Raw genomic sequence first — 19,170 nt, forward strand, 5'->3', positions numbered from 1 at the left:
TCTTTGGATTGTTTACANCCTCTCTCTCTCTCTCCCTCTCTCTCTCTCTCTCCCTCTCTCTCTCTCTCTCCCTCCCTCTCTCTCTCTCTCTCTCCTCCCTCTCTCTCTCTCTCTCCTCTGTCTCTCTCTCCCTCTCTCCTCTCCCTCTCTCCCTCTCTCTCCTCTCTCTCCCTCTCCCTCTCTCCCCTCTCTCTCCCTCTCTCTCCTCTCTCTCCCTCTCCCTCTCTCTCCTCTCTCTCCCTCTCTCTCCTCTCTCTCCCTCTCCTCTCTCTCTCTCTCTCTCCCTCTCTCTCTCTCCCCTCTCTCCTCTCTCTCTCCTCTCTCTCTCTCCCTCTCCTCTCTCTCTCCTCTCTCTCTCTCTCTCTCTCTCTCTCCTCTCTCTCCCTCTCCCTCTCTCTCCCTCTCTCTCCTCTCTCTCCCTCTCTCCTCTCTCCCCTCTCTCTCCCTCTCTCTCCTCTCTCTCTCCTCTCTTCTCTCTCTCCTCTCTCTTCTCTCTCTCTCCTCTCTCCCTCTCTCTCTCTCTTCCTCTCCCTCTCTCTCTCTCTTCTCTCTCCCTCTCCTCTCTCTTCTCTCTCTCCCTCTCCCTCTCCCTCTCTCTCTCTCTGTCTCTCTCTCTCTCTCCCTCTCCCTCCCTCTCTCTCTCCCTCTCTCTCTCTCTCCCTCTCTCCCTCCCCATCTCCCTCTCCCCCTCTCTCTCTCTCTCTCTCGGAAAACCCTCATTCTCCGGTTCAATCTCGCACTTTGTAAAGCCAGATGGCTCCTGTCATATGGAGAGCTAACAGAAGGACGGAGAGAGAATGTGAAACGAATGAATCGAAGGGAAAATTATTTTGTGTAATGAGAACGTGAAGAAGACCACATCTGCTGTGTGTGTGTGTGTGTGTGTGTGTGTGTGTGTGTGTGTGAGAGAGAGAGATAAAATAGTTTATTAGCTTAGTTAATGTGTTATTGGTCATCTCTTGTTTGGTCATTTTAAGTCACACACAAGGTGTGATTTATCACACTGCATTATTGTAAAATCATATTTACAATTGGTTGCAATCTTTTCCTCCTGCTGAATTTCTTCTACCAAATTCATGGTTTTCTTTTTTACCCTTTTCACCCTCTCATTGACCCTTTGGAATGACAAAGATGCTGTACCTTTAAGACGTCTATATGTAAATGTCCTCTTTTATGACCTGCCATCCTCTACGCTGGTTAAATGAGTAACAATGCCCTCGCCGGGCTGCTGAATAGACATTCATATGTAAATGAGGGGGATCATGGTTGTGTCGTCGATACCAATTTCTGATTTATTGGTGAACGTTAGAGTACGTCTATGGAGTGCATTTAACATTTCACCAGAACAACAGACAAGCTTTTTCCACAGCGTGCTATCTCTGACTTCATTTAGTTGTGTAACCAGCTGTGTGGTTTCTGTTCAACATCCCTAAGTTCTTTTCTGCGTGTTCATTTGTGTGCTCTAAAAAGTGTGGCGAATTCAACTTTCACTGGAAATCCTGTTAAGCGATTTGAAGCGGGGAATATCGACGGCAGTGTTTGCTCTGGTCTTAAGTAGCTTAAAATAATTCTGTCGGCTACACGAGAAACTGCACCGACAAGATGAACAAGTACACATCCTCATTGTGTTATTCTGTGTGAGTGTGTCTTTATTACATCAATTCTTTAATTTCCCTTAAATCATCTGTAGTAATTCAGCTTTTTTTATTAGGTCATTTGTTTTGTTTGTTTATTCATTATGTGTGTATGTAACGTTTTCTTTTTTTGCTTGGTCATTTGTTCCTTCTTTGGATTGTTTACAAACATCTGCGCTGTCATTCGCTTGATGTTCATTTATTAATTAGTTTGTTTTTTTCATCCATTTGTTTGATGCTTGTTTAGTAATTTTGGTTGTTTATTCTTTTCATGCATTAGTCGTTTGTTTGCTCATGTTTATCATTTCGTCTTCATTTGTTCTTGTATTCATGGCTCCATTTGTTCTTGAAAACAGACACGCATTACATAAGCTTGATAAAAATGATTTTTTTGTTGTTGTAATCGACAGAAGTACGCTGTAAAAAACAACCTATAGAATCTACTCAATAAAATTGAGGTAACAATTTACACTCACTTTGTTAGAGTACAATCTATCCTATATTTTTGAGTAAATTTATGAGCTATATAACACGCTAAAAGAAATTGGGTAAAGTCTACCTAATAAATTATATGACTAATTACTTAATAAAATTGAATCGTTTTTACCCATTGCCATCAGGCAACCTTCATCTACCTAATTGTTATTAATAATAAATGATCAATAAGAATAATTGAACTTTATATATTATTTATTTAGGGAAGGTTGAATTTACCTAAATTGGGTCACACAAAACACTGAATCATTTTATTTTTATTGAGTAACAAATAACAAACATTTCCGATGAGTCGATTCATTTGCAATAAAATAAAACGCCAATAATAATAATTACTCCGTGTTCTGATGTTTATTTATCTTGGTCAATTATATGCAAATTCTCCATACGTGGTCTTCTGATGTTTCATAGTGTGTGGCTCTATCTGTGAAAGAAAAGGTCAGAGACACAGACATTAAATGAAAGAAGCATGCAGAAGAACATAAACATAATTCCGTAAATAGCAAACAATAGAACAATAACAAAATAGCGCTATAAATCCTTCCCTTGTAACACTGTGGCCTAACTAACGTTAGACGATACAGAAGCTGCAATTGAATTGAAGCTTCATTGAAGCGGCTAATAAGGCAAAAAACGATAAATAACACGGAAAATATCCCTTTTATAGTGTGTTGCGAGGTCCCGTTGCGAATGGACACCGTGTAAAACACAACCTACATCAACAGAATGAAATGATGATTTGAATCCCTTGATTCCCGCCTTGAAGTTGAGGCATGCGCACTGTTCCGCTAATATTTTAGGGTAAATGTTACTCAATATTTTAATGTTGTCAACTATTAATCTTAACAAATAGGTAGAATGTACTCATTTTTATAAATTGTACTATAGCAAATATCTTTAAAGTCCCCGTAAACCGGAAGTTGCGATCATTTTTACTTCCGTATTCTGACACATTTCTGAGTGAAAAGGAATTTCAAAGGAGAAAATTAGTGGGCGTGGCTTGCGTTTTTCACTGTGACGTGATTGGATGTGTAAAAACAGCTGTTGCATTGATTTTGAAATGAAACTGGCAGCAGACTAACAGTTGAAGGGGAGGAGTTAACGGATGCTCCGCCCAAGCCGTCTAGTTTAGTCATTTCAGTGCGGAAGTGCATTTTCAGATTTTAACTGAAGATTATGAGGGTACATGAAATTTTAAAAAGAATATGACCCACATTGATAAGCTATTTACTATAAACGCTGTAATATTTCATGAAAAAATAAGAATAGTCATTTTTAATTTCACTGGGACTTTAAGTAAAATCGAACTGAGTTTCATGGGTTGTTTTTATCAATCATATTGGGGTATATATATATATATTTTTTTTAAGTTGCCATTGTTACTCTAAACAAATAGGTAGTGCTGGTAAAATTACCCATTCTTCTTTATTAAACCTGCTAACTACTATAGTCAAGTAAAATCTAACTGATATTAATGGGTTGTATTTAAAGGGATAGTTCATCCAAAAAATGAAAATTCTGTCATCATTTACTCACCCTTAAGTAATTTCATACCTGTATGAATTACTTTGTTCCGATGAACACAAAGAAAGATATTTGGAAGAACGTTAGTCATTTTCAGTTCCGGGACATCATTGACTACCATAGTAGGACGAATTAAATTGTAGTCAAAGGTGACCGAGAACTCTTTTGTTTTCCTAAATTCTTCAAAATATCTCATTGTGTTCAACAGAACAAAAAAATACAATATTTTTTTTCCTACTATGGTAGTGGATGATGTCCCAGAACTGAAAATTGCTAACATTCTCCCAAATATCTTTCTCTGTGTTCATTGGAACAAAGAAATTGATACAGGTTTGAAACAACCTGAGGGTGAGTAAACGATGACAGATTTTTCATTTTTGGGTGAACTGTCCCTTTAACACCCTCCAGAATCATTTTTTACGGTGTAGCTGTAATTTTAGAACGTAAAGCGAGGGTGAATAAGCGAGAGATGTGAGTGGAAGGGAGAGGCTGGCAGTCTCCAACCGCCGTGGTCTCAAAATCATAAATTTGAGAGCGAGGGAGTGAGGGTTGAAAAAAAAAGCAGCTAAGGGGGGTGATCGGGCGCGCGAGGAGAGGAAAGGCACAACTGGTTTGCGCTGGCACTCGTGTGGGAATTTTTGACCCTCCGCGACTCGGCCGGCTGTAATTATTCCTCACCCTGAGAGAAATGGGGGGATGAAAACGGACGGAAAGTGAGAGGAGAACAACGCGCTCTCCCGTCCATCTGTGAACGTCTCTGATCCTCACCTTGTGACTGAAGACGAACAGATACCCACATATGGGGGAGTAAGCGAGAGCGAGAGAGAAAGGGAGACCCCCAGGACACAAACACAGCGTCTTTTTTCCGTCGTCTCCCTCCATTTTCCCTCGGTTTTTTTGGGGCTGCTCTTCATGGGAGGAATGTGGAGGCAGCATTTTCCAGGCAAGATGCATGTCTCTGAAATTGTCCAGAGAAAGAGTGTGTGTGGTTGTGCGTGCGTCTGTGTGTGTGTGTGTGTGTGTGTGGTTCTTGATGTTTGGAGGTGTCACAAGCGATGATCTTGACAGATTTTTGTGACAAACTCGCTCGCTCGTCAAAGCACATGTGCACACGCGCTGTGTATTGTTGTCCTGACCTCATTAGCATTAATGTGTGTGTTGAGCAGTTAAATCCCGGGAAAATTAGAGATGGAGGGGGGTTAAGAAAAAGTGACGCAGCACAGAGCCGTTCTTACACACACACACCTGGTTTATTACAGGTCCCGATCGGGCACTCGGTGATTTGCCAGTGGCTGTTTAAATCTGTTTTCCTGCGAGTGTCTTTGGCTTAGTAGCGAAACTGTGTGTGTTTTTCATTTCTGAAAGATTTTTTTGGTGGTGCGTGTGTCTTTTTGTGTCTCGTAGGTGTGTGTGTGTGTGACGGTGAAAGATTAGGTTGCTTGGTAACCACAAGCAGCATTTGACAGTGAGGTGAGGCATTTGGCTGCCAGCTTTTTTTTCTCCAAGATTGCTTGTGTCTTACACACACACACACACACACGTGCTTATTAAAATCACAGCGGCACACCTAAGCAAGAGGTGGAGAAACTCACACATACAAGTGTGATGTATGTGCTGCCATTACACACACACACAACCACGTCAACGCTGCTCCATGGAAAAATCTCCTCATTTCCTTTTGTTTTTACAGACTTTTATTGTTCATGGGATTTCAAAGAGACTATTACATTACTCTCTCTCTCTCTCTCTCTCTCTAGTTTATTCAGAAATGAAAAATCTGACTCTCGCCCTCGTGTTGTTTTTTTAAAACGTACGTCTTTTTTTCCTGTAGGACACATGATTTATTTCGAAGAATTTGTCATGTTGCTCTTTTTAAAACCGTCAGTCACCGCTAGTTGTCGAGATAAATGAAGGGATAGTTCACCCAGAAATGAAATTGATCATTTATTTACCCTCATGTCACGTATGACTTTCTTTCTGCAGAACACCCAAAAAATATTTTGAAGAACGTAGCCAAACACCATTGACCCCGTTGACTTCCATTTCTCAAAATATCTTCTTCTGTGTTGCACAGTAGAGAGTATTATATACTGGTTTTGAGCAACATGAGGGTGAAGGAATGATGACAGAATTTTAATTTGTGGGTGAACTATCCCTTTAAGTGTTTTCAGGTCACGGCATGCGTGTTTTTAACAACAGAAGAGATTTGCGCATTGGATAATGTCCGTGCACCGCCATGTACTTGGTCTTTGTTTGTTTAAAAATCATTCAGGTTATGTTTGTCTTTGCCGTACGTGTCCAAAAAAGCTTTCAGCGCTGCCCGGCCGAGGTCTGAAATTGTTTACGGGTTGGAAAATGAACAGTCGCCGCAGTTTCGTGAGCACTGATTGGTTGAACGGCCACTTGCAGGGAGCTACGGGCGGTATGAGTGTGTGGACGCGAACCTCTGCCTTCTCCCTCCGATTTCTCCTCTGATGTAGCGATCACCATATCATTTGTGTTTCCGTTTGATGTGTCTAATGCTCATTTAAAGCGTGCCAGAATGCCAATCCCTGCTAGTTCCCTGTGAGACCAAATGCTGCTTTAACATCTCCCACACAATCATTTTTTAATAATAACAATGTTAATAATTCTCATTTCAAGTCCTGTAAAATAAATAAGAAAGCACGAGGGTTAGATGTTTTCCAAATGATGCAAAATGAAATATATTCATAACTCTGTCCAAGTGATGTAATCGCCATGACAACAAGACATATGGCAGGAGGGCGTGCAGGAAACTCACACTTCTCTCTCTCGTTGTAGGTATAAGGCCACAGATCATGAACGGTCCGATGCATCCTCGCCCGCTGGTGGCGCTGTTGGACGGTAGAGACTGCACCGTGGAGATGCCCATCCTGAAAGATTTGGCCACGGTGGCATTCTGCGACGCACAGTCAACGCAAGAAATCCACGAGAAGGTTTGTTCGCATGCCATCGCTGCAGTTTAAATGACAAATACGGTTTAAATCGCTTTTTATTTTGTATTCGTTACATTCAAATCAAGTTGATTTCATATTAAGTTGTTAATGATCATGTTAATGTTTGTTTTTATTCAAAATTATGAGTAATTGCTCGGATTAAAAACACACAATTATTATCATGGGAGAAAAGGTATTAAGTGACATTGCAGACACATTAAAGCTATGTACATATCGCATTCATCCTGAGAAATACATTAAGCCCACGTGCTCATTCCAACATATTAAAAAGAAATGTGATTCGTGTGCTCTTATTTAACATTTTCTCTGGTTCTCAGGTGTTGAACGAAGCGGTCGGTGCGATGATGTAACACACCATCACTCTGACCAGAGAGGATCTGGAGAAGTTTAAAGCCCTACGAATCATAATCCGCATCGGCAGCGGATACGACAATATCGACATTAAAGCCGCTGGAGAGATGGGTAAGACGGAGCGTACAAGTTTCCAGCTAATAATCGATTCCTCTGAGGCACAGAGTTGATTTCCTGCAGGAGATGCATTAATCAGAGGTGGAATCTCTCAGGACGATTTCTGTCGTATTGGAGATGTCTGTACGACAGCCGCCGTACCAGAAAGACTCTTCAAGTCTAACTCAAAAATGTGTAACGCTGCAAAAAATAGCTGATGTATGAGAGAAGTGTGATAGCAATAGAGATTTTATAAAAGAGATTCAGTGTTGTCACCCTGGGACCACAAAACCAGTCTTAAGTAGCACGGGAACATTTTCAGTAATAGTCAAAAATACATTTTATGGGTCAAAATGATTTATTAAATCATTAGGATATTAAGTAAAGATCATATCCCATGAAGATATTTTGTCAATTTCCTACTGTAAATATATCACAACTTTATTTTTGTGAGTAGTATGCTATGCTAAGGACTTCATTTGGACAACTTTAAAGGTGATTTTCTCGATACATTTTTTTGCACCCCCAGATTTTCTAACAGTTGTACATCGGCCAAACATCGTCCTATCCTAACAAACCATGCATCAATGGAAAGCTTATTTATGCTGCTTTCAGGGGATGTCTAAATATCAATTTAGAAAAATTGAACCTTAAAGTCCCCGTGAACCGGAATTTTTGTTTTTACTTCCGTATTCTGACGCATTTCCGAGTCAAAAGGAATTTCAAAGGAGAAAACGAGTGGCCGTGGCTTGCGTTTTTTCCTGCGAATTGATTGGATGTATAAAAACAGCTGTTGCATTTTGAAATGAAAATAGCAGCAGACTGACTGAGCGTTCCCACCAAACGCGACTTGCGCGAATGAATCGCACTATACGCGCGTAGTTGGACGCTTGAACATTTTGAGTTTCCTCGCTTAATTCGCGCGTGAAATTCGTGTCATTCGCGTGTGAAATTCACAACAGACGCAAGCTCGAAAAAATAAAATGGCGGCCGAAACGCCCGTTGGAGCATAGTTTTGTATAAATGTAAGTTTCATTTTCACTTTCAACAACTTCTGATTGAATTTCTAGCGAGAAATTAATATTGTAGTTTTTAAATGTGATTAGTTATTGCAAAGACGCTCTCTGTTTATAATTCAAATAGACTTCAGTTGCGCTGCTTATCTGTTTCTCTGGGCTGCCTTCGTGCACAGACGCTGCACGTCACTACTAGAGCAAGCTCCTGATTGGTTAACGCGGCGCGAATTTTTGCCAAAGTTCAGATTTTTCAACTCGTGCGAATCAAGCGTCAAACGCCCGAAACGCTCAATTCGCGCGAATCGCGCCGCAAGGAGGTATATCGCATCTTTGCATTGACTTGACATGTAAATCACACGCGCTTAACGCTTCATTCGCATCTGGTGGGAACACACAGTGACAGTTGAAGGGGAGGAGTTAACGGATGCTCCGCCCACTCCGTCTAACTTGCGTCATTTGAGATGGATAGTCATTTCATCGCGGAAGTGCATTTTCAGATTTTAACTGACGATTATGAGGGTACATGAATTTAAAAAAGAAAATGACCCACATTGATAAGCTATTTACTATAAACGCTGCAATATGTAATACAAAAATAAGAATTGTCGTTTTTAATTTCACTGGGACTTTAAGACACATATGCTTGTGCAGAACAATATTTGAAGGCCCCCACTTACAATTTCTACCAAATGAAATATTGTAGTGACTGCCGTAGCTAGAAAGATGTTTTCTTTTATAGTCATTTAAATCATTTCAACACCACCTAGTGGTCCCTAACCCCCATGTTAAGAAAATGTACATTTAAAATGTACATACCTTTCTTTTTCAGAACAAACTAAAACTATTACTGACACATATTGCGTCGTTTTGTCCAAAAAAATTGCTGTCTGTAATGAGAATATTGTAAATAACCAAAGTAAACGGCAATGTACTACAGTTTACTATAGTGAATTCCAACATACACTACAGTTTTTTTTTATTTTTTATTGAGTACTTCTAATTCACTCCAAGTTGTTTTTTATATAAGCATCTGCCAAATGCATAAATGCAAATTCCAAATCCATACAAATAAACTTGATGATATGATGAATTTTCATAGTCAAAAATTAAAAATACACTTTTTGACTATCACACGAACACGATCTGTGTGTTTATATGTGTTTGTATATTTGTGTAAAAGGTCGATCAGGCAGTAGCGGTCCGAGCAAAAGCGTTCAATTTCATTCGGCTTCAGTTTAAAAACACATTGATATGTTTTCAATAGGAAATGCGTCAAACAGGAAAGAAAGTTCTGCTAGTCTAGCAATTTTATAGGATGTTTGATACAATAGTAAAAATAGAAATATTATATTTTCTGTACCCTTAGAATGTAAGACAAGTAAAATTTGGATTGTAGACAAGTGTGTTTTCATTCTGGGAGGCCGGATTGAGCCTTTTCACGCTCAATCTTTTATTACAGAATACACTTCAGACATGAAGTACTTGAATCTTTGTTCAGAAGGGAATTTTGCAGATTGTGAGAAGTTAGACATTTGACATTTACCTGTGGTGAACCTCGCACAATTGGTCAAACCCTTCTTCATTTAAAGTGCTTATTAATGCAACCTGGGAACTTTCAGTCTAACTTTCACAGATTGTGAATTGCATACATTTTTGTGTCACTTTTTTCACACGCAGTATGCGTCCCACGATGCGTGACTGATCTGCGTGTGTTGCACCGTGTTTCTAGGGACAGTTCACCCCCCCAAAAAAAATTCTGTCATCATTTATTACATTCGAGTTGTTTCAATCTGTATACATTTCTTTGTTTGGTTGAACGGAGAGAAAGATATTTGGAAGAATGCTTATAACCAAACAGTTGGACCCCATCGACTACCATAGTAGGAAAAATACTTCATGGTTTTTTTGTTCTCTTGAACACAAAATAAGATATTTTGAAGAATGTAGGACAGCAAACAGTTCTGGGGCACTTTTGACTACCGTTGTCATTTTTCCTACTATGGGAGTCAATGGGGTCCAAGAACTGTTTGGTTACAAGCATTCGTCCAAATATATTTCTCTGTGTTCAAACAAAGAAAGAAATGTATACAGGTTTGTAACAACTAGAGTGAGTAATTCATGACAGAAATTAAATTTTTCGTTGAACGGTTTCGGTTCCTGATGTTTACAATAGTTTGTTCAGACTTAAATGTTCACATGGCTTGTTAATTTTGTCTCTCTGAGATAAATGACAACGTGCTTAACACATTTCTGTGCGCTGAATTGGACTCGTGTGTGTTTCTGCAGGTATTGCAGTGTGTAATATTCCATCAGCGGCGGTGGAGGAGACGGCCGACTCAACGCTTTGTCACATCTTGAATCTGTACCGGAGAAACACCTGGCTTTATCAGACCATGCGTGAGGGGACACGAGTCCAGAGCGTGGAGCAGATCAGAGAGGTGGCGTCAGGTGCCGCCCGCATCAGGGGAGAAACACTCGGACTCATTGGCTTTGGTGAGAGAGTTCACAATTTTCATTATTTTCATTTTTTGACCATTTTTTCAAGATGCTACCATGAACCTTACTATAGTAAACATTAAGGTATATTACGCTATTAACTACAGTTCATACTGTGAAAACTGTATTTACTACAGTAAATACTACAGTACTAGTTTTTTTTTAAGTTGGTACTTTTAATTCTCTGTAGAAAAAAAACGCAAATTCCGAAGCCATATGATAGCTTTTTGTGACAAAACTTGATGGTATGATTATCTTTATTGTACTATCACACGATTATTTGAGCTTGTTGGATCTGCATTTTTATATTTCTATGTATTTTTGTGTCACAGGTCGATCGGGACAGGCGGTAGCCGTCCGAGCAAAAGCCTTCGGCTTCAACGTGATCTTTTACGACCCGTACCTCCAGGACGGTTTAGAGCGTTCCCTGGGCGTCCAAAGAGTTTATACTTTACAGGACCTTCTGTACCAGAGCGACTGTGTTTCTCTTCACTGCAACCTGAACGAACATAACCATCACCTCATCAATGATTTCACCATCAAACAGGTGCATTATACAGCATTTAAAGCTATTTTTTAAAGAAAACGTCTTTGTTCAAATATAATGCCTTTCTCCACCTTCATAGCAACTTCTCTCAAGTCTGCAAAAGCAGGGAAATAAATAGCCTGCTAATAAAATCAATTCACATTTTCAAGTCAAATCCCAAAACGTTTTTCCCTACATTATGTGCAATTATTTTGTTTTATAAGGGAATGCATCAGAAGTTGTGAATACTGTGTCGTTATGTTAACATCCTTTCCTGTGGCTCAGTGGTTAGAGCATGGCGTCGACAACGGCAAGGTCATGGGTTCGATCCCAGGGGATTGCACATAGTCAGAAACAAAATGTATAGTACAATGCAGTGTAAGTCACTTTGGATAAAAGCGTCAGCCAAACGCATAAATGTAAACATGAGCGCCATCCAGTGGCCGCTGTGTAAACTGAACTGAAGGAGTCTATTAATGTGACCCTGGATAACAAAACCAGTCTTAAGGGTCAATTATTAGGCTTTTCATTGATGTATGGTTTGTCAGGATGGGACAATATCTGGCCGAGATACAACTGTTTGAAACTCTGGAATCTGAGGGTGAAAAAATCAAAATATTGAGAAAATCGCCTTTGAAGTTGCTAATCTGAAGCGCTGTAGCAGGCCGTTGCTAAGCAGAAACAGGTTTTTTTAACGCTCTCTATTGGCTAATCGCTGTAATGACGTTGTGGAAAGTAGATGATCCCGAAAACAGAAAATACTAAACTTTACATAGATACCAAACTTGAGTGGGTAATTCCCGAAGAGCGGGCTGCAGCGAGCGATGTTTGTAGGCGTGTTCTCGAGCATTTTTGTTAGCGATTTTGCTGCGCCCACTCACAAAAATAAAGTCTTTTTAGGAAATTGACAAAGTATCTTCATGGAACATGATCTTTACTTAATATCCTAATGATTTTTGGCATAAAAGAAAAATCTATCATTTTGACCCACACAAGGGATTTTATGTTCCTGTGCTACTTTAAAGTCGGCATGAAATTAAAAATGTCAATTCAAATTGATTTACATAGTGTAGCAGTATTCATTATAAATTATTTATCCGTGCACATCTTTTTTTTATTTTTTATTAATGTGCACTTTAATCAAAAATGTTAACCTTCGCCCTCCCCTCGAAACCACATCTCTTCACTTCTGGTCACGAGGAACTGGATTACAAATCTGAGTCCATTAAATTGGCAACACCCAACTTTTAACGATCCAATCAGTACTCGATGAACGGAATCAAGTCCCGCCCCTACACTTTTTTCTCATTTCAGAAGTCATTTCACTCGGAAGAAAAGACAATCGCTACTTCCGTTTCATGCCGACTTTAAGACCAGGGTCAAAAATGTTGTGTGTACTATGTTTTGTTAGATGCGACAGGGAGCGTTTCTAGTGAACACAGCACGGGGCGGTCTGGTCGATGAGAAAGCCCTGGCACAGGCTCTAAAAGAGGGCAGAATAAGGGGCGCTGCTCTAGACGTCCATGAGTCCGAACCATTCAGGTAAGATTTGTCATGAAACACAAACCGTAGTCGCAAACTTTTAAAAGCGTAACGTTAGTTTAAACTGTCATAGGGTCTAAAAACAAACTCGGAAGTATAAATATGCTGTTTTTAAGGCAAGGGAGAAATCTCATTTTGTCTCTCTTGGGTTCCTCAGTTTTAGTCAGGGTCCTCTGAAGGACGCGCCCAATCTGATCTGCACGCCACACACGGCGTGGTACAGTGAGCAAGCCTCGCTGGAGATGAGAGAAGCGGCGGCCACTGAGATCCGCAGGGCCGTCACCGGTATGACCTTCATTTTCTACTAAACTCCGCTACAGATTTCTCTTCATACTTTCTACTAATAATTCAGTGTCAAATGCGTACAGCAACATAGAGATTCTGTTTACACTTTGTGTTCGTGGATAATAGCCACAGGTTTTAAGATTGAAGCTTGGAAATTTAGCATTGCCACTGATGCAGAGATGTAATGTTTGTATGCTGAATTGTAACTGGTCATCAAACGAAGTCACTTGACTTTCTAAAGAAACGTGAGATGACTCGTAAGCGACTTCTATTGCATAAATTGTATCTTGAAGATGATTGTAAGTGTAATTTCACCCAAAATATGAAGACTTTAATCTTGAACATATTGCGTATTTTCAAGACTAGAATGTCTTTAATGGAATTCAGATGGAGTTCTATAAATAATCCGACTCTCCGCCCCGTCTATGTCCTAATTTTGTGGGTTTGTTGCGATTTTCAGGTCGTATCCCGGACAGCCTCAGAAATTGCGTCAACAAAGAGTTTTTTGTTACCACAGCGCCGTGGGGCTTGATGGAGCAACAGGTACATCCGGAGCTCAACGGTGGAGCCTACAGGTGAGGAACAAACTCAGAACATCACCTGTCCACCCTCATTTCATTCACTCTTGAGTTTGTCACGGTCTCAAACGCCTCCTTTTTCCATTTGACTCGCGCTTTATTTTCCCCGCAAAATATGCAAATAAACTCGTAACATAAATTAACGCATATACTACCTCTGGCTATACAAGATTTTTCCGGTCATTTTCCCACTACTACCACTTCCTTATTTATGCATTTAAAAGGACAGTTCACTTAATAAAAAAAATCTCATTTATCTGTCCAAACCCGTGCTGTTTTTTAAGAATGATCACAAATCCAATTCCTTTAATTGTGCAACCCGCACATGCATGTAAAATCACTCTCCGCCCCCGGTTGTGTTGCTCGGTCTGATTGGTTCTCTCGTTCAGCAGGATGGCCCCGCCTCTGCCAGCCATTTCTCCTGGCGGCCTGCAAGACAAAATGTATACCTAGACAACGACAGGTAAATATTCACAGATGACGGCGTCACCCGACGCGATGTGCAGATAAATCTGAATGATGCCGGATCAACCTCAGAGATGTCTCTCGCACGTTCATTATCATCTCATTATTATTTTTAATTACACATGATATTTGTTGTGCTTGTGTGTAGTTGATATAAAACATAAAAAATCAACGAAGGCCGGAGCACACAGGTGATGTCATCAGTTTTTCTGCTCCCCAGGTTTCCTCCTGGTGTGGTGGGCGTGTCTCTTGGTGGCATGAGTGGTCAGTTTGAGGGCATGATAACTGGCGGGGTCCCCAGTGCCCATCCCCTGCCTCCGGGCACCCAGCCCAGCCTCGCCCCTTCCACCACCCAGCTCATCAAACACAACGAGCACAGAGAACACCTCGCCAAGTCGTAACCACGGCGACCACGCGGCTCCGGACGCGCCCGCCACCGTGCGATAGATGGGAGTCTGTCATTCAGCAAAACTGCAAATCAGAGACAGTGAACGAGTGAACAAGCAATCAGCTGCCCCGAGCTCCACCGGAGAGCGGATTCACGGACCGCCTCCACCGTCTCGTTTTCCAAATCGGTTTTAGCGTTTTCCGTTCTGTTCTTTAGTTGTTGTTTTAACCCAGGAGTTGTTCTGTATCAGTTTGTCTTCGTTTTTGAGGGGAGGACATCATTTCTACCTGTTCTACTGCAGGTGGGCGGTGCTTTCTTGCTGGGAGGCGTGGCGACGTGAGCTGGCCACTCCTCATTTCTTCACCAACCACAGAGCTTGAAATGTTGACATCATATGTCATGCGCTTGTCTTCTTCCTCCTTGCCTTATATGGGCATGTAACGGAATTCGCAGCAGTTAGTCCGTTTTCCGTTTCTGCGTTCGTTTTTTATTGCATCTACGAATTTAGTGCTTGTCCTCTTCGTTTCAGTGTTTAAAGTTCTTGATAATAAAATATATATACAGTGTATCTATGAAGGGAACAGACAGAGCTGTTTTCTGCAAAAATGAAGATGATAGTGTTATTATTAGAGTTGTTCCACATTTCGAAGAGATGACCTCTCGTTTACAGAATTGCACAAATTCAACAACCACCAGCTCAGACATCACTCCCATTTAAGACCCGAGAGCACACTATTTTACCCATCTTTAACTTTATCTGGGGTTGTCAGGATTTATGAAATAAAAACAGTTTTCCATCGGGTTTTAAATGTTGGTCTCCAAAAAGGGTCATTTGGAATTCATTTTTGTTGAGAACTTGATTTTGTATGCGTGTTGTAAAATCGAAAGACAGATGGCAGCTTACAACCGAAACTGGAGTGAAACAAACGTCCCGTCTCAGGAACATTACAAGTTATTCCACTCGAGTCTAGAACCGGGAAGAAAGAAAGGCGACAACCCCATCGATATATTTGCCCTTTTCTGTCAGCCCACCCGATCACTCGGAGGTATTTTTATAGATCAGACATCCAGTGTGTTTTGGTGTTGAACGTACGGCTGTTAAATTAGATTTGTATTGTCTAGTTTAATGTTTTTGTAACCAAACTCTCCTGTTATCCCCTGTTCCTCTTTTTGGGTTCTTTATGTGGAAGCGCACTGTTTGGAGCTCATTGTGTTGTTTATATGCAATATTCTGAGATTCCTCGCCAACTCCAGTCAGGTTGGCTCCAGAGCTGTATTGGTTTTTAGTGTATTTGTATTTGTTTATTGTACCGAGGTGAACATTTAGCATACAGTACAGTTCAAATAAAAAATACCATTCTGACTTTCTATGCTGTGAATGTGTTTGTTTTTATTATACACACGTGTAGTAGTAGTACAAATGTATTATCCCCTTGGGGTAATTTTGTTCCAGTGGGTTTCAACATGCGTTTTCACAATATGACAGTGCAACATACAACTTGCATGTGAATAGCAGAGTTACACATCTCCAGCCAGTTGACCTTCAGATGGCTTTTTGGAGCATCATTTTCCTGGAAGCCACTAGGGGTCGCTGTGGTTTAAGGTTTGCATTTCACTGTTCACTGTATTTTAGGGTGGACAAAAATGACTAGGATATAAACAAATGCAGAAATAAATACAAAACTCATAAAAATGGCATAATTCTATTATTGGCTTAAAGTGATACTTCACCCCAAAATTTAAATTCTGTCATCATTTACTCACTTTAGAGTTGTTCCAAATCTGTATAAATGTCTTTGTTCTGATGAATACAGAGAAAGATATTTGGAAGAATGCTTATGACCAAACAGATCTCGCCCCCCGGTGACTATCATAGTAGGAAAAAATGCTTTTTTTTGTTCTGTTGAACTGAACATAGAAGAAAACATTTTGAAGAATGTAGGACAGCAAACAGTTCTGGGGCACTTTTGACTACTATTGTGTTTTTTCCTACTGTGGTAGTCAATGGGGGGCGAGATCTGTCTGGTTATAAGCATTCTTCCAAATATCTTTCTCTGTGTTCATCAGAACAAAGACATTTATACAGATTTGGTTCATGTTGCAGGTGTTCATGTTAGTTCATATCAAAGTGAATTGTTCATGATAGTTCACTGTGCATTAACTAATTTTAACAGTTATAACTTGTTTTTAAAAATGCGTAAGTAAATGCTGATTTACATGAAAAACAATGTTCATTGCCAGTATATATGTCATGCTATTACTTCGTCCTCAATATTTTGTCCATATGTATTACTAACACACAAAAATTAATAAAATTTAACTGGATTAAAGGCTAATTTGGTTTGGGCCTATACTATTTGCATATGTAGCTGTTTTTCTGCATTCTGTTATGATTGTTTTCTATTTTGTTTTGTGATATTTCTTTGCTTTATCTTTAGTATTTTCAAGTTGCTGTTTATATCATGGGGTGTGTCACTCAAACGTTTGAGGACTTTGGACACTGATATAGTTTTTCTCATTGTTGAAATAGTTATCATGGACAGACAAATGCCAGCTGTGTTTCAGACCTGCTGGTAACATTGTGCAACTAAATATAATCTTGCTATAAATAAATGATTCCCACATGCCCTTAAACACAGCGCTGTTATGAAAATATTGTTCCTGTGACATTAAAGATGCCTTAATTCTTTTTTAGAGACAGTAAAATCACATAGCCTACTGCGTAACATACAATCTGAAAAGAAATCTCTCACTGGGGTAGATTTTCATAATTTCATTATAATATTTTTTATTTATACGCGCTTTTGGGAGTTTCATCCTGCACCTGATCTTACAATACGCTACTTTTTTATTCTTAACCCAGATTCTCTGGTCGACCCATTACATATCTCATTAATGTATATCGATATCATTATTTTGTCATTATTTTAACAATACAATCCGTGTATACACGGGTTTCAATAAAATAATTGAATCGCAGTATGTTCATTTACTTGGGTTTTTCATTAATGTCGTTTTTCAAACCTGTTTGATTGCATTTTTTCGGAATGCCTTGTTTGTTTTAATCGTTAAAGTCAATGGCAAACAATCGTTGCATTTGCATTGAATGACCTCTGTATTTTGGCCCCGCCTACTTCCGCTGCACAGGTGAGTCCCGCTGCGTGACGTCACCGAGCGTGAAGGGAGGAAACTGCGTGTGTAATCTTCAAAGTTTTTCTTCAAAACTGTGATCGATTACACGGAAACAAATATGTGTGGCTTCGGTAAGACAATTAAGACTTTCTTTGTATAGTTGGTATGAGAATTAAACATGATTTTTGGTTTAACTAAAGCCGTTGAGGGTTTGCAGAGCTTCAAACAATCAGGGTTTTTGTTCGCTGCACTGGCGCTATGCAGTGTTATATCTGCTCGTGCACCAACAGAGCCAATTCATTGGTGTTAAATACCTTTTGGGTATCTGTAAATGTATTGTTGTATTGCGTGTAGTGTATATCTACATTCCACTGTAAACACCATTTCAGAAATAAAATGTATGTTTATTAGGGATATAATAGTCGTTTAACAAACAATTTATTGATATCCAACACTGTTCACTTTTTAAGCTTTTGACATTAAAATTCATCACTGATTTGATCATGTTGTATATTAGCAAATAAAATATGTTGGATTATGCATTAGGCATTATAAAACTCTCCATGCAGTTCATTCATAAACATCAGTTCGTTATCAGCCTTTTTATGCTAAAAAGAGTTTATTATATTTATATAAGCACAAATTTTGACACGTACCTAAATAATTATCAAAAAAGCATGAAAGTGTAATTTATCTTCTAAACTGCAGACAAGCAGAAGGGTCCTGGACGGTTGATGAAGAAAGGTTTGACCCTCATCGTTGTCGGTCATGTCAATTTCATTCTGAGCGCCATTGTTCATGGAAGTGTGTTGAGACATATATCCAAACCCAACAATGAGATCTCGACAGAGTATACCGTATCCAACATCATATCCGTCACCTCTGGACTGCTGGTGAGTGACTCTGCATCCATTATAGCGGGTTATATCCATATACATACGTTTAATAAAGTAAATGAAATGGATTGTGTGCATGAAATATGCACGAATTAAAACGATTGCGAAATGGCAGGAAATGTCCTGAAACTAATTTAAGTTATCTACTGTTTATTTTCAGAGTATTGCAAATGGAATTGTTGCAATATTGGTCTCGAGGAATATTACCAACTTGAAGCTAGTAAGTAACTATCTCTGTTTGTGGTTTCGTAATACGTATCTTATTCAAGATGGTACTGTATATATCAGTTCACAAACACGCTAAAATACTGTGATATTTTTCACCCTGTAGTGTTAAACACAGATCTGTTTTCTTGTAGCACATCAGTCTGTTGGTGAGCTCTTGTGTGAACGCTCTGCTGTCTGCAGCGTGTTTGGTTGGACTGCTTCTGTCAATCAGTCTGACCATATCAGGGGATGGAGACAGCCTCATGAAGGGATGTAACTCCACTCACATGCCCATCAATGCACGTTCTCCGGTCATCGTCAACTGCCCTTTTGATGCTACCCGCATCTATGTGAGTCTTTAGACCCATAGTCATGACAAGTCCCTTGCAGTGGGTTATAATGACCTGTTTCTATTTTCTCAGGACACAACGTTAGCTCTGTGGTTCTCCTGTGCTGGCTTTACCACAGTAGAGGCCGGACTGTCTGTTTGGTGTTTCGTGGTGGGTCTGACATTGAGAGGCATTGGACCCTGTGGTCACACCTACATCAGAGAGCAGGTAC

The 19,170-nt window shown here is 39.8% G+C and overlaps 1 protein-coding gene across 1 annotated transcript in view; it reads left to right on the forward strand.

The window, feature by feature from the left end:
- Positions 1-15,744, forward strand: part of ctbp2a (C-terminal binding protein 2a) — a 26,336-nt gene extending 10,592 nt beyond the window's left edge. The window contains 8 exon segments of the mRNA XM_057343194.1: positions 6,456-6,610; positions 6,949-7,093; positions 10,381-10,587; positions 10,923-11,137; positions 12,528-12,658; positions 12,816-12,943; positions 13,404-13,518; positions 14,207-15,744. Of these exon segments, the coding sequence (XP_057199177.1) occupies positions 6,456-6,610; positions 6,949-7,093; positions 10,381-10,587; positions 10,923-11,137; positions 12,528-12,658; positions 12,816-12,943; positions 13,404-13,518; positions 14,207-14,387 (1,277 nt within the window). The 3' untranslated portion in view covers positions 14,388-15,744.
- Positions 15,745-19,170: the final 3,426 nt, after the last annotated feature.

The sequence above is a fragment of the Triplophysa rosa genome, linkage group LG10 (assembly GCF_024868665.1).
Source record: "Triplophysa rosa linkage group LG10, Trosa_1v2, whole genome shotgun sequence".
Taxonomy (NCBI): Eukaryota; Metazoa; Chordata; class Actinopteri; order Cypriniformes; family Nemacheilidae; genus Triplophysa; species Triplophysa rosa.